The sequence below is a fragment of the Pyxicephalus adspersus genome, chromosome Z (genome assembly GCF_032062135.1).
Source record: "Pyxicephalus adspersus chromosome Z, UCB_Pads_2.0, whole genome shotgun sequence".
NCBI classification, from domain to species: domain Eukaryota; kingdom Metazoa; phylum Chordata; class Amphibia; order Anura; family Pyxicephalidae; genus Pyxicephalus; species Pyxicephalus adspersus.
Genome location: NC_092871.1, coordinates 61,616,398 through 61,629,437, shown reverse-complemented (window position 1 = coordinate 61,629,437; position 13,040 = coordinate 61,616,398). Strand labels below are relative to the sequence as shown.

The following is a 13,040-nucleotide window of genomic DNA, read 5'->3' as shown; positions in this document are numbered from 1 at the left end:
TGCTTTGCTAAAATTATTTTATTTGTACAGTGGAGTATTGTGCATTTTTTGCCAAATATTGGGTTTACAATGCTTTTATCTTTCTATAAAAATTATTGCTAACATCTAAAAGGCATTCCTGATTTAACACCAAGACTGAACTGATCTCAACCTAATTACAGAATCATCATGTATACTATTCATTAATTACCAAAAAATATTGTGAAACAAAGAAGCTGATAGCTTAAATAAAAACCTAGACACAACCACCCTTTTTGAACCTTTTGAAAAATTACCAGCTCCGGACCGTGCATGCATGGGGAGCTGGGTGTCAGTCAAAGAGGAAGAACCTTCCCCTTTAGGGATGTCATGATGCCAGAACCCGTCCATCCGAAGCAAGATAGATAAAGAAAAAGTCACATATAATGGGCAGCACAGTTGGCTCAGAGGTCAGTACTCTGGTCTATGCAGCACTAGGTCCCAGGTTCAAATCCCGGCCAGGACACTAGCTGTAAGTTTGCAGGTTCTCCCTGTGTTTGCGCGGGTCTCCTCTGGGTACTCCGGTTGCCTTCCACCTTTTAAAAAACATGCATAGGTTAATTGGTTTCCCCTGAAAATTGACTTTGCACTCTATTAAAACCACATGACTGAGGTAGGGACATTAGATGATGAGCCCCTTTCAGGGGCTAGTGACATGAGTATGGACATTGTAAAACACTGCGTAACATATCTGCACTACATAAATACTGTATAGTAATAAAATAATGGATTGACACCATGGGCTGGGGCCTGGGTATGTATTTGGAAAAGGCATTTCTCGAAATTCCTATTTTTGGCTAGCAGAGTTATTAGAAAACATTTATCAGTGGCATTGCAGAAGTGATATACTCTCCTTAAAACTATTTGTGGAAACATATCTCAGGTGTTCTGATAGTTATGTACCATAGATGAGAAAAGAAGTGACTGATTTGAAGATTTTCCTTTTACCTCTATGGTGATTCTGGATCCTATGAGCAAGGTACAGACCACTGAACCCTGTGTTAGGGTGCTGCAGCTCAACTAGGCATCTGGAATCAGATTCTAATTCTAAGACTCTAGCAGACCTTTTTTCTGTGACTTGCTGTATTTTTACCTTGGTGACACGTGCAGCAGAAAGAGCTGGTTGACCAAATTGGGTCCCTCTTTTACCACCAAGCTCAGTTCCATGCAATTTTTTAAAACATGGTTTTCTACAGGCTTAGTGAGAGTGTTCCACTTGGCAAGTATTTTCACTTATTAGAGGCCTTTATTTACCAGTGACACAGATGGCTACAACTAAAAAACCTTATTCACAGAACTTTCAAAATTGAAATCATTTAAAGAACTCAACACATTTTTTTCTATGGTTTCTGCTGTCTCCAAATATATAACACAATAACAATTTTGTCTCAGTTTCTAAAGCTTGGGAGGATGCCTTATTAGAAATTAAATCACCTTTCCAAACCAGCTACCTGGATTCTTTTTGTAGATTTAACCACTCTGCTTTTAATACATCTCTCACGTCAGACATCTCCAGATGCTTGCTCTCTATTTTGATGGTCATTTAGAATCTGTCATTAGAGCAGCATCAAAGCTACCTCACAAAATGCTTGTTGTCTGGCTGCCCTGCCTAACTCTTACTTCAGTTGGGTTACATACATACATAAGTTGAATTACATACTTAAGTATGTACATAAGGCCTTTTGACTTTTTGATTGAATGCTGAATTTTTTGATTTGCATACTTATTTAAGGTTAAAGGTTCAATAATGGCAACTGCTGTATTTCTCTTGTGACTCCTAAGTAACAAGTTCTAAGCCAGTAGGAGCCATGCTGCAGCTACCCATTATTACATTAAGGGTAGTGTCAAGGACTGTGATCTGTATCCACTGAGAAATGGACTAACTTAAAATACAGGCAAGCATAGAGGGCTCAGGTGTTACAGAGGAGCATAAACTTGTATTCGGAGACATGGTGGCACATTGGGTGACTCAGACTGGAAGCAAACTCTTAACCAATGGGCGCACTTTGCAACACTTTGACTGGAAATGCACATGATTAAAGTCATTAAGTGAAATGGAATCAATAAATGGCATGAAATGACAATAGACACAATGGAATCACTAGATGACATGTGGGCTGGAAGCACATTTGACATGTGGACTGGGAGTGCAATTGGAGTCAATTATTAAAGATCCCTAACAGTGGAGAAGGCTATCACAGGTGAACCTGGGTGATCCAGCAAACCTGGAATGGTTTTCTTTTAAAGATCACTAGCTATTAGTTGGCAAATGTTATCAATCCTGGACCATTTTCCATTCCCAGGTTACTTGATTACCCCAGATCCCCTATGATAGTCTATCCTCTCCACTCTTGAAGAGCTTTCATAAATACAGCCCACTGATCACATTTAGGTCACTAAAGTACTCAGAGGATAGAAAACACAGGAGGTATGGGCATACAGTTGTGTTTTGTAGTATAAAAGACATGTGTAGTGCAACCTTAATCAAACTCCTAGTCACACGTTACTTTACAATAAAAGGTAATGTCAAACTGATACTGGATCCCAATAGAGGTAGGTGTAACAGGAAGAAATGGGTTCTCATCACCATTATCAGCAGAGATTTGTTGTTTATGAAAACCTACTCCTTATGGCATGCTGAGGAGAAGTAGTGACCACATACAGATTCCTTTCTTTTTTTTTTTTATAGAGGCAAGGTGACTTCATAAAGAGTACCTGCTTGCTTCAGAGAAAAATTTGGAATTGTTCAAACACTGCATCAGAGTAATGGTATGTGGTTATTGGGAGATATATATATTCTTTAGGCAATCAAAAGAACTCTTAGCTGGAGTTTGAATTTAGGAAACATTTACAATTTGGTGCTCCATATTCCAGTACCTGGATTCTGAAGGAGGGGTAGGCACACGAACCACATAATTTTTGGCTCTCCCTTTCTTCAATAAACACTGCATTTTTCTCATTGACAAAAACGGAGCCTTTGTCGACCCAAAAAAGAACATAAAAACACAATTCACATGAGCTGTATTAGTGTTAGGAACAAAAAAATCAACTAGATGAGCACATAGTATAAAAGTTCTTAAATTCAAAAGTTTTGCTGTAGTGGAAGAATTCCAAGATTACAGCTCATTCACAGTCTGTTTCTCCACAGCACAATTCATGGACTTGCTGTATACATTTCAAGTAAAAAACTAATTTACTCCTTTGTGGCTGGTTCACAAAGGGGTGTTGTAAATAGCTTAGTAAATATAGCTCATAGTGCCTGAAATAATATTATAACATGCAGCTTTGTAGGTTGGTAGATATATGCAGCCTGATTTTCCCTCATTTTGCATAATTCAAGCACATATATACCACAAATCAATAAGCGTATAAAACTAAAAAAATGTGCATACATCCACATATTAAATACAATGAAGTGCTAAAAATTATACACCAAAAACATGTGTTTTTGCATGTATATACGGTCTTTACATGGCTGTTGGGGAATTTTTGCATGATCTCAGTAACAGTCAAAGTAACCTGTGGAAACAGCCGACTATATGAGCTACCTTACCTACATTGGATGGCAATTTATTTGTAGTGCTCAATGAACACATTTACCCAATGAATACAATTGATAATGTTACAATGCATATATTGGTTGATAATGCATTTATATTCAAACACAACTGAAAGGATTAGGCTACCCTGCCACCAACACTTTGAATAATTAATGGTGTTGATGGAAGCAGGTAGGTTCCTCTAAGACATCCATCTTTGCAATCCAAAAATTAAGTAGTCTTAAAACTGATCAACATTAAAGTATCTGGAATCAGCCACCTGAAGATAATATATATGTGTACAATCTAGTCCAAACTATAGGAAATCATACAGTGCATTAATTACTTGATTGGTAGACTATATGACTATATGTATGTAGAGTGCGAATGGTCCTACAGTGAGAAAAAAGTAACCTGTCACCTGTAAGCAGCAGGTCATACAGTACTACAGTTCTTGGCTATTTGTACAGAAAAGGTCTCAGTAAAAGAGAATGCAGACACTGCTAATGCTGGCATCAACAATGTAGAGCTGTTGCAGGACAGATGGCCTTAACACAGCTGTTTAAAGATACATGATCTGGAACACACCATGAGATTTTTTTCCACTGACTGCAGCATCCCCCCACACTTTGACTCCTATTTGGATCAGTATTTTTATTATACTGACTTTAGAATTTTATGTCTGCTTTAATTTTCCATTTCTATCAAAAAGCAGCAATCAAGCATACATATTATGGTTCAACAAATGTACTTTCCAATCCCTGTGTTAATAGCACCCTGTGTCAACTTATGACACACAGCACCTGTATCCACAAGCATCTGTGCTGCCAAAACAGTTCAGTGTGGTCTATGAAGAGAGTCAATGCAGTTCCAGATGGTCTGCAGCAAAATGAGCCTGGTACAATAGTAACTCTGAAACATAGAGTCTGTGTTCACACATATAATTTTGTCACTTGTGTGTTCATCCAAGTACAAATTAATTTAAAAAAGGACAAAGAAAAAGAAAGGTTCCAGCTCTGAGATTTGGTGCAAAAATTATTTATGTATTGATACATAACCATACATTTCTCATCGAACATATATCCAGTCCAGTTTAGAACTTCACTCTGTTAGTCTGTGACCCGAACGCGTTTTGCCTCAGTAGGTGTAAGTGGGGAGTGTATTGGTATAGAGACTGTATGGTCTATATGTCGGTTCAGAAGAAAAAACAATACATTTTTTATAGTTGTTTTTTCTTCTGAACTGACCTATAAAACCGTAAAGTCTCTATACCAATACACTCCCCTGAAAAAGCCTAGTGAGGCGAAACGGGTTCACAGACTAACACGGTTACCCACTGTAATATAGCTAGAACTAAATGTCCAGTTTATATACTCCAGTCTAGTAAAGTTCTAACTAGACTGTATATATGTTCAATGAGAAATGTATGAAAACGAATATGTATCAATACATAATTATTTTTTGCACCTAAAAATCTTAGAGCTGGAACCTCTATTTTTTTCTTTGTCCTTTTTAAATATTTAGAATACCATAGGAGGTAACTCCACAACATACTACTAGAGGGATAGGAACTCATTATTTTATTTCCATTTAAGTACAAAGTCACCTTCATTGGAACATCTCTATCATTAGTCTGTGCCTCCGCATCCATCTTCATCCAATCCTGGCTTATACTTCTGCTTTCGTTTTCTCTCATTATAACCTGGTGGGTACTAGTGGCACTTGATTTTCCATGAGATGCAACTTTTTCTCGCCTTAAAAAGGAACAAAAAACAGAAATGGAATCTGAAAGCTGAAATTTTTTATGTGGAAACAGAATTTAGATAAGCCAAATCCCCCTGTATCCTGAATCACATTACCGGACTATAATCTACCGTGGAAAATGACACAGGAGGACATTGACACAATGTAGCATTTTTCTGTGGGGGAACTGATTAAAGACTTCATATTGAGCTTATTAGCCATCCTTGTCCTTATGAAAGAATTTAGTTATCTTCAGATATCTTCTGAAAGCCTCTTAAAGCTCAGAGCAGAGCTGGGAGAGAAGATCATGGAGATCCTACCACAAACACGTTTTTTATATGAGGTCAAAGGAGTGTTTCTGTAGAGAGTTTCAAGGGAAATCCTGCTTCTTGAGACTGTTTAGTGTGTACTCTGAGGTTAAATGAAGCATTGCTTATTAGAAATGGTATGATCTATATGGTGGGCTGAGTGACCAGCTGGACTCTCATGTTCCTTTTGGGAGTCATCTGCTTGCCACAGTCCCAGCACTAATTTTTCCAACACTCGAGTGCCACTTGCTGCATTATCGGTAAAAAAAAATTAAACTGACAGAAGCACTCAGGCTTTCATTGTAAATTTCTTGAAAATACTAGTTGCTGTCTGTCTCTGTACATTTAATTTTTAGACATGCTGCTGCAGCAAACATGCAATAAGTAAAAGGATAGAATGATTTTAATTGAAATAGCTAGACAGCCAGGCAGCCTGACATTCTGTATTTTCTCCTGCAATTTAGAACCATAAAACCTTATGATAAATACTTGGGCTTACCTATCTATAATTTGGGCTTTGGGGTTTTTTGACCTGAGGATCTGTTCAATATGGATTCAATATTAGATCTCCAAATCTAAGCTCCAAGAGGCATAGTAATGCTCCAAATGAAAGAAAACATACATCTTTTATTGGTAAGCCTAGAGAATTATTATATTATAAAATGCAAAATAATATAAAATGAGTTCAGCCTATCAAGGCTGGCACTAATTTTTTATTGCTTAGAGCACCTGATACAGCACCTACCTCTCCTACACTCCTGTATTTATTCATAATTTACAGTTTGCCCATGAAAGGTAACAGGGCTAGAGGTAACTGAGGAAAAAGCCTGGTTTTAATTTAGGTGCCACAAAAACACCATTCCCACCATTTGTTTCCTATAAAAAAAGTTATCATTTCTGGTGGCTCCTCCAATTCTTGACATGCTCATGCACTTCTCAGTCAAGTCTACTGTGGGCTAACAAATAAAATAGATTCCAAATTCATGATTGGAATGAAATTCTCCAGTTCCATCTTGTTTATTTTAGGCATGAGAACAATGCAAATTCTGACATATGTCAGAATGTCACCAAAGATCAGCAGAGCAATAAGAACACATTCTGTGTCATGAATGGCCATTACCTGTCAAGCTTTATTGATACATCTGAGCCCTGGTCTGTCTTTGTAGATTTAGGAGGCTGAGAACCAGAATCATAATAATTCCTCCCTGATTGGTGAATGTCATGCATCATCCTGGCATCAGAGCTCATTTTCATCTTCACTCGAAGACTCTTCTTCACTCTGCTGTACAAGGAGACCTCTCTACCTATGAAATACATAACAGAAATGTTATAACGGAGACTATTCATAAATGTATTTAGATTTAGAATTCCAGAACCCAACAAATAGAAAGGATAAAAACAAAAGGAAGAGTCCACTAAATTCTGTGTACTTGTAACAAAACCCACATACCAGGCATGGCATACTCTAATGAAACAAGTCAGATATCTCTGTAACAAGGGGCATTAGTAGCATGAAGAACTGCTGTACACTCAACCACTATCACAAGACAAAAAGCTCCTAGGAAACAGAGCTGAACAGATGCTCTACTTTTGCTTGTAGATCATCAGTGCACCAGAACCTAAGTAACATACCACGTGTACCATTCCCAAGCACATCTATATTCCAACCACATCTATATATAAGGTATGCATACTTTTGCAGGAAGTTTTACCTTTCCCTAGTGATGAATGATTCAGATTAGGGTTGTGATTTACAGATGAAGATCTTCTTTGACTTCCACTGCTAATAGATGATCCAGAACTTCTCCAATCCAGTGTTGTTTTAGTCACTTCAGAGGAAACTGTGTGAAAAGCAGTTTTAAAAACAGTATTCCAATTGCATACTGGCCAGAGATATGATTACAACAAAGTCTTTTGTTTTTAGTGTAACTTGAATATTCAGTAGTTACAGATAGCAATCAGAAAAATCCATGAGAGACAGAAAATAAAAGGATGACAAAGAGGGAAAGCAAGAGGGTCTAAGATGAAATTGTATGAAAAGGTTCCCCTAAGAGGAAGGTTGGATCTAACATTTTGTCTTTCTCAGGAATTTATGTGATGTAAAATGAAGGTGTTGCTTCGTGATGACACATGCAGGACCACATTCATACCAGGGCTGCATTAGACATCAGGGTGGCCTCTGCACAACCTAAAAAATGATGCCTATTGTACAAGCTCCTTCCTTGTGTCCTAAGATTATTTTAGTAATTGTCACATTCAGATCTCAATGTAACATCCCTTTCTACTGTTAATATATTCTCATCCAAGGTTAGATTTGCATCACCGGTGCCTGTTGGCATACAGACTTTAATTTCTGAAGCTATATCCATACCTTTTGGAGTTTGGCGAGACTGAGATTAGGGGTAGGGCATGGCTAATAAAATCAACAAGATTACAATGACAGTGTGGGAGAATGTCTCATACACGTTACATTTTCTTAAATAATTATAACTATTAACTCGCCATATTACTGATAGTTGTCTATCTAGAATCAGCTGAACCAGTTGCTATGTTGGGGTGCTTGCATCTACATAGTGGCAGTGGTTGTGGGATGCATGAATGTGTACGTCCACATGCATTACCACAACACACCTGTGTGACAAGGCCCTAAATAGAGGGGCACTTGTTTTTGTAGCAAAATATTGCACTGTATCTATTGCACACTTACAGGTTAGATCTCCATATCAGTAAGGGTACAAACTTAAGAATGAAAGCAACTGTCTCTTTTTTCTGTTTCTTGAAACAGGCACATGTCGCATGACAAAGGGAGACAAAATAAGCACTCCCGTAATTAAAAGGTCTTAGCAGCCACGCTCCCAGCTGTTTTGTACCCACAATATTTGACTTGTGGGATAATAGATTATTGATCTTAGGAAGCAACTGGAGAATTGAACCTGACAGTCAGACTTATTACCCAGCAAGATCAGCCAACCTGGTCAAAAGGCACCTGGATGCCAGTTATGGCAATACCCATTGACCAATTTTGTTGACTGCATGGCAATATGCAGTCAATACCAATATAAGAAAAACACCTCATCACCTCAGGCCTACTGTGTCTATTGGTAAGTTGGTGTCTACCTGCAATCCCCCCCTGTTCAGTTATCTAGCTGAATTTATTCACAAAAGGCCAGAAGTGATGAGTAGCTACCTCTACTGTGCCAAGTACCTGGACTTTCTAGTAAATACAGACCTGGCTCAAAACAGAAGGTAAGAAGAATTGTCTGTAGCTCTGGTTTTATTTCTTAGTGTCAATTTAGAGGATTAAAAAAGCTCTTTGGGGCACATCCTTTTAGACTGTATGAGTCCACATACAGATACAGGTGTGGGGTTAAAGATTCAGGGGTGTTATTTGACAGCAAAGCAACAAGCTGGCTTTACTACTCACCATCTGCAGCTGTGTGTATTCAACTTTGCTTTACTTCCCTGCTAGGTATAGAGGAACATGTGGGCCATTCTGTCTATTGCAAGTCTCCAGTCTTTCACTTTGGAGGCAATAGTTGTGAAGACTGTGTACCTAACAATACCATCAGATTGGAAAATAATTAATTTTAACTGATTCTGAACTAGGAGATTCATTCATTCCTGTGCTGCTATGTGGCTACATACCTGTAATAAAAAAGGCTACAACTATGTAGAATTTGTGTCACTACCCCACCCCCTACCAACTCTTTGGGCTGAAACCCACCCTCATACCTCTCCTCATACTTCCACTGCCTGTCCATCTGCCTAAATAACAAAAACTTACTCACTGAAAACTGATGTGGCTCATACAGTATATTAATTGTTTTTGTAACACCAGTTGTATAAGTGGTATTTCCTGCCTCCAAACATAGGTAGCAACCCTCAAAAAAAAATAAAGCACATAGGGTTTTTTTTGTGAGGTTGTTACAGGTATATAAACCTGTCACAGTTTCATCTTGTATTTTTAATGAAGTCTGCAGAAGTTGTGCTGCCACAAAAGGTTCACAGAAATCATGCCAGGCTGAAAAAAGCAATAATGACATTTAAACAGGATATGGGCAGACTGTTTAGCTTTGGTCAAGTGGTTCTTTATGTTGGTCATTATTTTAGAAATCTTGCAAAATGTGTAACTGTTATTTATTACCTTCTGTGATTCTGCTGCCAATGGTTTCCAAAGATGAGAAGCTATGATGGCATTTATTCTCCTTTTTACTTTCAGAGATACTTGGGTTTTGTTCCTTCCATTCCTGAGTGGGATTTTTAAAGCTCATAGTGATCCCATCAAAATAGATGGCTTCCTTGCCATTGCTAGAAGATAACTGCTTGTCCTTCATGACCTGAGACATCCAATTTGGAACAGGTCGCCTACTAGTAAGTCCACTTCTTGGGATATCAATTAACACATTTTTTGCAACATTTGGAGGGAAAGGTTGACATCTGGATGGAAGCTTTGTGTTCTTTTGTCCAGCTATTGGTAACCTTTTAGCGGTTGAAGGTAGGAGAGAAATTTCATTTGATTCAAGTGCTTTTATTGTTTCCAGAGATTTTAGCTGAGGTTTTGTCCAATTATTGTATTTTCCTTTAGTTTGAATTCTCTCTAACAGGCGTCTTTCTTGGTAGCGAACTTCAGCCTCTTGCTCTGATTCATCTTCAAAGAGCACCCTTGCTGTTGAAGGCCTTTGCGTTATCTTCTCATTGTAATTAATAGAGCTTTTTTTCAAGAAAATCTTCCCAATACTTTGCTCTACGTTTGCAATGTGCACTCTGTCAAACAAATTCAGATATCAGAAACTTCCACAGTAAGCAAAGCTTTTTTGTGCAACTGTATATTTGAGACTTTATGCCCAATGATGGTATTGACAGAATATTTTTACCATTTTCCTTAACATATAGATGTCACTGTTGCTGGCAAAAACACTAACAAAAACATTGAGAACAGTGTTTTTCTAGTGTTTTTTTAGTGATGTCCCATATACTAAAGTACACTTTTAGGTGCTCACACTGAAATGTCTGCACTGTATGTAAATTCTATAGTGTCCAATGAGCCCTGAGGGAGCCCTGGAGTCCAGATACCAGCTTCAACCACACTTCTGCACCTCACCTTACTGCATTTATGAGTCAACAGTGAGGTGCAGCAGGCTTTGGACCAAAGTGCTTAATTTCCAGCAAACATATGCTATATGGTATTTGCTTGATAGAACCCCTCATGTTTATGTTACCAAAAGCACTAAATTGTTGAACTGACCTTAACATTTTTTATGGCCCTGTCACAGGTTAATACTTTAAGGTCTGATAAAATTTGTTATGGTAAATATATTTTTTCCAGGTGCTATAAGCCATCCTACTAGGTTTTGTTACTCATTTTTTTCTGCTGCTGCTCCAGTGCATCCTAAATACCACTCTGTGTGGGAAGAATCTCTGTGGGTTATCCTCATTCAGGATTTCCATGTAAGTGAATTAAAGTGTTCCAATTGGACAACAAATTAAACTAAATTCACTGGTTGTAATTTAGATATTCCAAAATTACAACTCAATGTTTATGTAAATATTTTTTAAGATATATATATCTTCTGTTTTCCTGAAGAAGAAGAGTCATTTCCGCGAAACGCGGTAAAAAAGTGTGAACACCCTGTAGATAAGAGGTATCCCATGCAGAAGATTTTTATTGATATTTGTGTCAAATTGTTTTAACGCTTGTTTGTAAAAGATGTATTAAATGAAGTTTTTTAATGTTATAATTTGTGTTTTCAGAGATTTGGTACAATGGATTTAAAGTTCCCATCAATTGGTTATTCAGTCTGTTTTTGGTAATATTTAAAAGTCCTCAACTTCTTCAGTCACTCAGCTGTGGTACCCTAACCTCTACCTTTTGCAGTTCTTTAGTTACCTGCCGCCTTCTGCACAGTCTAAAGCTCAGCCAGTAAAACTCTTATGCTGATCAGACCACACTATTTCCTCATAGATCTACAGGAAACTTCAAGTTTCCGCAGTATGATTATGTCCCATTAATGCTTATGGCATGCTAGTTAATATGACGGCACAAAGTAGGTGAGTAAGAACATGCCGGAGGGTGGGGGTATGTTGCAGCTGAAGGTAAAGAAGAGGCTAAAAAGGAGGGATATTTATATATTCCTGAACTATTTGTTTAAAAGGTTTGTCCAGCTGGGAAATGCAACAGCCTAATTTTAATATTGACCCCCTAGCAGCATATTCTCTCCTCCTTTATTCCTCCACTGTATTGTTCAGCAGTCAAGAATGTAAACCCTATAAAATCTTCCAAGACCTAGTTAGAATGTAGTTAGTTCAGTTATTTGGCAAAATAATGAATGAAGGGACAGTGCAGGTTCATAGTCTCATTATCCAGACCAACAATCCAATGATACCTTCTGATGCATTTCATCATTATTACTTATCCGGATTACTGAACTACAAACAAGTGTACCCCCTGTTTGGCTCTAATTGTGGCAGATTTGCGTAAATGACAAAATTATAAACAGACATGGGATTAGCAGTATTTATGTATTTTAGGCTTGTTTATGTAGAGTTCTGCTTTAATTCTAAAAAAAACCACTAAACACTACCAAAAAAAGCCAAAACTTTTTTCTTTTAGTATTACTTGGTGTGAAAAGTAATAAATCCCTTAATTCCAGTAGAGATAAACATAAAGGACTTTTATGTAGGATATCAGGTAAACCTTAGTAGAGCCCAGCAATATGAGTATAACTCTTTAGAAATTAGATTTAGAAATGAAGAGGAAAATAAATAGGAAAGTAGGCTTTTAAGGTGGTACTTAAAAATAGGTAAAACGTATTTGGTACATTGAGTATTCAAAGTAGTACTTGATTCTATACTCATAAGTCTCCTTTCCGACGTTTTTTTCCTCCAAGGGCTTCCTCGGGATAAGGAGAAAAATAGTAAACTGAAATGAGATTATATATAGTATAGGTATTTAAATCTTACCTATCATATAAATATCACAACAGATCGTAAATAATGTTATCATGTCATAATATTTTTACAATAACATGATGATACAGTAATATAAAAAATAGATACAGATATACATGAAGAAAAAATATCAACATCATCTAGTAGTTTTACATGACCGTTTTAAGATTTTAAGAAAATGGTTTCCAGATGTAATTGGTAAGGAAAATTTACTGTGCAGACTTAGGTTTTGAGGATTTGAAAGCTCATAAAAACAGGTATAGTCCTTGTTTAGGTAACTGCCCTACAGGGTGGAACACTCATAAAAGAAGAGGGAGATTTGATTATCATAGGGAATTGATTATTGAAAAGAACATATTGCAAATGTATAAAAAGGCTTACATCAATTATAATTATGCCCATACAAGTCTCCAAAGTCTCATGAAAGTATAACTGGGCTGATTTTATATATATATATATATATATATATATATATATATATATA

The 13,040-nt window shown here is 37.1% G+C and overlaps 1 protein-coding gene across 6 annotated transcripts in view; it reads right to left on the bottom strand.

Moving 5' to 3' along the window:
• LOC140344598 (uncharacterized) overlaps window positions 1-13,040 on the bottom strand; it is a 75,522-nt gene continuing 62,482 nt past the window's right edge. For all 6 annotated transcript variants that reach the window (XM_072431867.1, XM_072431868.1, XM_072431873.1 and 3 more), the window contains 6 exons: window positions 9,753-10,372; window positions 7,321-7,449; window positions 6,729-6,912; window positions 5,164-5,311; window positions 2,896-2,993; window positions 1-554 (listed from right to left, as the gene is read on the bottom strand). In XM_072431867.1, the coding sequence (XP_072287968.1) occupies window positions 485-554; window positions 2,896-2,993; window positions 5,164-5,311; window positions 6,729-6,912; window positions 7,321-7,449; window positions 9,753-10,372 (1,249 nt within the window). In that variant the 3' untranslated portion in view covers window positions 1-484. The remainder of the gene's footprint in view (window positions 555-2,895; window positions 2,994-5,163; window positions 5,312-6,728; window positions 6,913-7,320; window positions 7,450-9,752; window positions 10,373-13,040) is intronic.